This window comes from Cheilinus undulatus, linkage group 14, assembly GCF_018320785.1.
Source record: "Cheilinus undulatus linkage group 14, ASM1832078v1, whole genome shotgun sequence".
Lineage (NCBI taxonomy): Eukaryota > Metazoa > Chordata > Actinopteri > Labriformes > Labridae > Cheilinus > Cheilinus undulatus.
Window position 1 is genome coordinate 2,828,385 of NC_054878.1, and position 7,401 is coordinate 2,835,785.

Genomic DNA, 7,401 nt, shown 5'->3' on the forward strand with positions numbered 1-7,401 from the left:
AGTAAACCCTTTTGTTATTAAGTGGTTCTAGTCTTTTTTAATTAACAGAACTCAAAATGTCCGAGTTAATAACACCATCTCTGACTCAAAAAGCATCAGCACAGGTGTACCTCAGGGCTGTGTGAGCTCACCTGTCCTTTTTACCATCTATATACCAATGATTGCACCAGCAGCTTCCATGGAAACCATGTTTTTAAGTTCTCAGATGATACTGCCATCCTCAGCCTCCTGTACAAAGACTCAGATCTCTCACTGTACTTTACTGAGGTGCAGTCTTTTGTCCGCTGGTGTGATGTTAACTATCTCACCATAAATGTAAAAAATACAGAGGAGATGGTGCTCAACCCTCGTTCAGTTGGTGGTCATACCCCACTGCTAATCCATGATGAAAAAATCAACCAGGTCAGCTCTTACAGGTATCTAGGCATTTACTTAGATAACCAGTTTAACAGGGAAATACACTTTACTAGTTTGTGTTCTCGTCTACAGCAAAGGCTGTATTTTTTACGGCGACTCAGGGTGTTTGGTGTTGATCAGAAGATCATGTTTATGTTTTATCAGGCTGTTTTAGAGAGCACTATTTGGTATGGGATGTCAGCCTGGTCCGGTAATCTCTTTGTCTAGTTAAAATCTAAACCTGCTTCTGTCAGTCTGTTCTCAGGCAAACGCAGCGGGCTTTATCTGATCCTTCTCACATCCTTCACCCTGAGTATGAACTCCTTCCATCTGGTAGGAAATATAGAGTCCACAAATGTTAACTGAACTGCTTTAAAAACATGTTTGTGTCCACCTCAATTAGGGTTTTGAATAATGCTTTATGAGGATGTAGCCGGATTGTTCAATAACGTCATGGTGTTATCTTTTTAACTATTCATATGAGAGTCTTGTGCAATATGGTTTGTGCAATATGTGTGGGTTTTGTAATTGTGTCTTTGTTCTAGTCTATTACTTCTGTGATATTAATTGGCAGCTTCACCTGTGCAGCTCTTGGAGTCCAAGACAAATTTCCCTAAGGGGACAATAAAGTGTATCGTATCATAAATTTGTAGGCCGCAGCTCAACGGCCACATGCCCTGACACAAACTGAGCGTGCTGTGGCACATGCCGTGTGCCGCATTTTGATCTCAGTACTAATGTAGGAAAGATGTAACAGAATCCAGGAAGGCTAGATATGCTTAGAAAAGCAGATGAAGGAGCAGAAGCTGAACAGTGAAGCTGGAAAATTAGTGTCTGTCCAGTAGAAGTGGGATGTAGGGGGTTGGTGGCAAGGTCAACAGTTTCAACATTTAAAGAGCTGGGAATGCAGGGCAGAGTTTAGGAAAACAGTTTAGGAGATGAAGCCATTTAAACCAGCCAATGGATTTAGATGAGGAGGAACAATTCTGACTGGAGGGCACTGCACCCCAACTCTGTAGGTCAGGTGAGGTGAAGAATGTCTTCACGCTGGCATGGTTGCTCGATTGACAACCCTGCTAAACGCTGGCTTCTTGCTGCCCATCGGTCTGCACGGTTGACTTTTGGACACAAATAGTATGGATTTAACTGGCTTTAGGGACATCTTTGCTGAGCACTAACTCCAGAGCACAAGTTTGTTGTGTTTCCTTCAAATCAAAAGGTTCAAAATTGATACGTTGATCAGAGAGCTTGGCTGAATGCTTATCCTCCTTGTAGAGCACAAGTATTCTGTGTTTACTTCAAACCTGATTTCCTAATCATCCTCACTGTCATCAGTCTCAGCTCCAGAAGAGTCTCCAGTCTCAACCTCTATCTCTGGTTGTAAATGTCTCTCTGGATCTGAATTCCTGGCTGGTTCTGCTGGTCCGCTCTCCATCTGCTCCTTGTTATACCTCTCATTTTTCTTCACAGAGGATTTGATGAATCTCTGAAGCCTGACCCCCAAAACATTTGTGATGTTTTACCTGAAACTGCAAAGCCAATGTCTGATTACAGTCACTGCAGCCGTAGGTTGTCTCACCTCTGTGAGTTTTCACATGCCTACTCCAGTTTGAACTACTATTGAATGTTTTACCACACACAGAGCAGCTGAAGGGTTTCTCTCCTGAGTGAATGCTCATGTGTAACGCCAGAAAATGTTTTTTTGAAATGTTTTTACGGCAATCAGTGCAACTTCAAGTTTTTGTCTCCTGTGTGAATCCTCATGTGTCTGGTCAGATTTCCTTTGCAAGAGAAACTTCTATCGCAACCAGAGCAGCTGAAGGCTTCCTCTCCTGTGTGAATCCTCATGTGAGCGACCATATAAGTTTTCCGTGTAAATCTTTTATTGCAACCAGAGCAGCTGAAGGGCTTCTCTCCTGAGTGGGTTCTCATGTGCATCTTTAGATCATTTTTTCTTGGAAATTTTTTACTACACTCAGAGCAGCTGAAAGGTTTCTCTCCTGTGTGAATGATCATGTGAGAGACCAAAATCCTTTTACATGTAAATCTTTTGCTACAAACAGAGCAGCTGAAGGGTTTCTCTCCTGTGTGAATCCTCAAGTGTTTGGTCAGACTTCCTCTCTCACAGAAACTTCTATCACACTCCGTGCAACTAAAGGGTTTCTCTCCTGTGTGAATCCTCATGTGTGCATACATATTATTTTTCCATCTAAATCTTTTGCTGCAAATAGAACAGCAGAAGGGTTTCTCTCCTGTGTGAATCCTCAAGTGTTTGTTCAGACTTTCTCTCTGACAGAAACTACTATCACACTCAGAGCAGCTGAAAGGTTTCTCTCCTGTGTGAATTTTTGTGTGTCGTATCAAGTGGCTTACTGTGTTGAATGTTTTTCCACACACAGAACAGCTGTGTGATTTCTTACTCTTGGGTCTCCTATTTTTAATATGTTTTGCAGACTTTGAACCTGACTGATGTTCTCCAGTCTCCCTCCAATCATCACTGTCATCAGTCTCTCCTCCAGAAGTCTCTACAGTCTTGGCCTCAGTCTCTGGTTGTAAATGTGTCTCTGGATCTGAGATCCTGGCTGGTTCTGCTCCCCCACAGTCCTCTCCACCAGCTCCTATGTCCATCTCTTCATTTTGTCTCTCATGAAGCTGTGAGGACTGAGGTTTCTCTTCATCATCTTCACTCTTCACAGAGGCAGAACTGAAGAGGAACTTGGTGTCAGCCTCCTCCAGTCCTTGATACTGCTCTCCCTCCTGACTGATCCACCGTTCCTCCTGTTCCTCCTTAATGAGTGGGGGCTCAGTGTCCTCCTGGGGGCTCTCTTCTTTAATCACCAACAGCTGCTGGGCATCTGCAGGAAGCACTGAAATACACAAAGACACACCAAGAGAAGCTGTGAGGTTAGATTGAGCCTTGAAGACTTAAAATATTTAAAGTTCTGTCTATTTCAGTCACAATCTTCACAATAAAACTGTAGCTGTCAAGATGTTCAAATTTTAATGTGAACAGCCACACACAGAAATGTGGTATTTTAAGTCACAGCTTAACAAAACTCAGATAGAATCTAAACTTTAAACCACAGATGCAGAAACAAATTAGGAGCTGAGACCTGAACACACAGAGACTTAATCAAACATCTTTGGATGATCTCAAACACAAACACAAGGTAAGTGTCTCATCACAGGCCTGTTTTAGGGGAGAATGGGGTGAAAGCACCTTAACACAGGGTAAAGCTGGGCAATTAATTGAAAAATAACAGAAACCGACGTCTAAAGCCTCTAACCAACATAAACCTGCCCTGGCAATTCTTTAAAATTTTTCCCTTTTTCTTGGAAAAATGTGACTTTGTACAAAAAAAACCTTTCAGCTGATGTGTGTTTTTATTTAAAATGTTTCAATAAATAACCATAAATTGTTAATCTCTGCATGTTCTTTTCAGTTGTTTGTTTTAAGATTCTTCTACAAATATTTACAGAAGAAACCTAGTCGGAGGCTGGGGGCAGAAAAATCATTCATTAATCGTAACTGAAGTAAAAAAGTGCAATTAATTGGGATTTTAATTTTTGCCATAATCGCCCAGCCCATCTTTATTACAACTGGCCCACCAGTGAGGTCTGCAGATTTCCTCCAGTATAAAAATGTAAACTTAACCTTGATGATTTAAAAAAAAAAAAAATAATAAATAAATAAAAGGAAACAGTAAAATTAATTTGATAAAAAGTCAGTAATGAAGAGGGAAGAAATTTGTGTTTTTTCATTATTTTTGATTTTGCATCTCACAATGATGACTAAAAGTTATGGTTTTGACATTTTATTTCATATTTTAACCTTTAAATCTCATAACTTTGACGTTTCATCTCATATTTATACCTTTATGATTAATAATTTCAAATATTAGATCCTATTTAGACCTTTTAAAGTCATAATTTTGACTTTCATCTCATATTTCAACCTTTTTAACTCCTAATTTTAACTTTTATCTATTTTTTTTTACCTTAAAAACACATGATTTTTAATCTTAGCACATGTTTTGACATTTGAAACTCATGATTTCGATGTTTACCTCATATTTTGACTGTTAAAAAATATGATTTTGAATTTTATCCCAGTTTTTGACATTTGAAATTCATGGTTTCTATAATCTCTCATATTTTGCCTTTTATAAACATTATTTTGACTTTAAATATCATATTTTTACCTTTTAAAATATAAGTTTGACTTTTATCTCAGATTTTTAGTTTTTAAAATATCATCTTCACCTTTTCATCACAAAATCATTTATCATCAGTGCCAAGTTTTAACCCCCATAATTCATTGCTGGTGAAAATAAGGTTGACATTTTATGGTTAAATATGGATTGTTAGGCCCTCAGGTTAGACCCAAGTTCTGAATCCAGCCCCTGCTGTGATTGAGTTTGACACCCCTGATCTAATGGATAAGGAATCTCTCCAACCTAGTTTGGAGACTAGGAGCCCGAAAAAAACTAGAGACGGCCCTGGGTGGCCCTTCATGAAGAATGACGGGGCTTGGACAGCAGGGAGATGCGGCTGACACGCATTTCTTTGTGAAAGCTGCACCGGCAGGAGCCCCAAGCAGCAGAACAGGGAGCCAGTCTGAAACGGGCTTCAGGACCAGGTCTTTGGTGGTGGGAGGGAACCGGAGAACCCGGGGAGAACCCACGCATGCACGAGGAGAGCATGCAGACTCCAACCTGTGACAGGAAACAGGTTTCTATGAGTGTAAATAAACCCACCTGCTCTGTGCAGCTTTATCTCAGGGATTAAAATCACATCCAGCAGCTTTCTGTGGCGGTGGAGCTCCTCAAACCCGGACATTTCCACACATCCAAGAGTCCAAGAAGGAAAAGAAAACTACAACATTACTCTGCTAACGTTAGCACAGCCACACGTGGGACAGTCCACAAAGAGCTCCTTCTTCTTCTGTAATGGCGGTCTGTACCCGGCGGAGCATTACCGCCACCTACTGTTGTATTTTGATAGTTGTTGAAATGCCTGACTGAGAGTTCTGCCACTGATTTCTTTTCTCACAATCTCAAAAATTCTACATAATGCTTGATATGAGACTATACTTTGTAGACAATCAAGCTCCGCTTCTAGAATTTTTTCTAACATGTTGAATGCTGTAAGTCGGGGGTTCTCAAACTTTTCAGGGCTAGGGACCCCTTACAGGGCAGGAAATTTTCCAAGGACCCTCACATCACCCTCAAGCTGATTAAACATGTTGACTGCCATTTACAGCCCTAGATGCTGTATTTTAAACTCTTCAACCTAAATACAAGCTCTTGTCCAGTTGAGTTTGGCTTCTTACTTTTTGCAATCTTTGAGCAGCCGAATAAGAAGCCCTCTGTGCTCTTTCTTATGCTTTTTTATGTGTGACGAATGATAAATTTACATGTTTTCTCACAATCATATTTGAGTTTTCATTGGTCCAAAGCTGACTTATGTGGAAGTCATTGGTTTAGTATGGTTCTTTTATGACACTGTGGTCCCCATATGCACAGTCGCAAGAAAAAGTATGTGAACCCTTTGAGATTTCTTGGATTTCTGCATAAATTAGTCATCAAATCTGCACTGTGAATGTTTACATGGTTTGTTCAATAAAAACATGAAAACATATTTTTTTGTGCAGTATTAGTTTAAGCAGGCTGTGTTTGTCTAGTGTTGTGACTTTGATGAAGATCAGAACACATTTGATGACCAATTTATGCAGAAATCCAAGAAATCTCAGAGGGTTCACATACTTTTTCTTGCAACTGAATTTATTTGCTTTCAAATTACATCGAGTTACTTTAATTATTTATTTTGAATTTTTTGGTGGACCCCCAAGCTGGGGCTTGCCGACTCCAGGGGTCCCCAGTTTGAGAACCATTGCTCTAAGTTATGTGTGAGCAGTCTTCTGTGATTTCCATTAAAATATAAATAATAATAACTATGGCCAGCTGAGAGAAATAGTCTCTCCAGCGTGTCCTGGGATTTCCCCGGTACCTCCTCCCGGTGGGAACTGCCCGGAACACGTCACCAGGGAGGCATCCAGGAGGCATCTGGACCAAGAGCCAAATTGTTGAAAAATACTTTTGCAAGAGCTACAAAAGAAGTGGGGAAAAGTGGCAAAAACAGCTTGAAGTAGCGATAACAATAAGTTAAAATGGCAAAAATGGACAAAAAGCAACAGAAATGAGTAAAAATGGAGAGGAAAAGGTGAAAAAAGGATAAAAACAAGTAGTAATTAATAGCAAAAGTTAGCTTAAATGGGTGAAAAGTAGTGGAAAGAAAATGGTGAGGAAGGGCAAAAATGGGATAAAAGTGTTAAAAATTGGAAAAAAAAGTTGCAAAATTGGCAACAAAGTAGGAAGAAAGTGGTATTTAGTAACGAAATGTATTTTAAATGGTGAAAAGGCCAAAAAGGGTCCCATTTCTAAGGTTAACTGGGGGAATAATATTTGAAATTAAGACATAAAAGAGCCACACATCATCACAAAAGAGCCACATGTGGCTCCAGAGCCACACGTTGAGTATTACTGCTAACTAGCATGTTTTTAGTGGTGGGAGGAAACCAGTGGAGAAAAACCACACATGATTGGGGAGAACATGCAAACTCCAAACAGAAAGGTGAACCAGGGACCTTCTTGCTGTGAGGCAACAGCGCTAACCCCTGCACCGACAGGAAACCCCTGCAAGTATCACAGTTGCAGCAAAGTCAATAAAAATATAACCAAGACAAGAATATTGATAAAATCCTGACTGGAATAAAGGAGCAACTGCATTTAAAATGATGAGCCAGAAAACAAACAGAAAACTAACAGCTGGCTGGTGATACAACCTCCCTCCAGTTGGTTGTTGTGGGTATTCCTGTCAAGGCATTATGACCTAAAATCATTGATATTAACATGGTTGATGACTGTGGTTTGAGGTTGGGGAGGCTCCAGCACCACTTGGAACAGTAAAGAAAAGTTGCTTCAACACAATCCAACATGCCCCGTA

The 7,401-nt window shown here is 40.2% G+C and overlaps 1 protein-coding gene across 1 annotated transcript; it reads right to left on the reverse strand.

Annotated features, from left to right (window-relative positions):
- Window positions 1–2,118: 2,118 nt before the first annotated feature.
- On the reverse strand, window positions 2,119–5,300 carry LOC121521765 (zinc finger protein 501-like). Its single transcript, XM_041805925.1, has 2 exons — window positions 5,154–5,300; window positions 2,119–3,263 (listed from the first exon to the last, which is right to left on the reverse strand). The coding sequence occupies exons 1-2, from the start codon at window positions 5,233–5,235 to the stop codon at window positions 2,119–2,121; spliced, it is 1,227 nt and encodes a 408-aa protein (XP_041661859.1). The 5' UTR covers window positions 5,236–5,300.
- Between the last annotated feature and the right edge of the window lie 2,101 nt (window positions 5,301–7,401).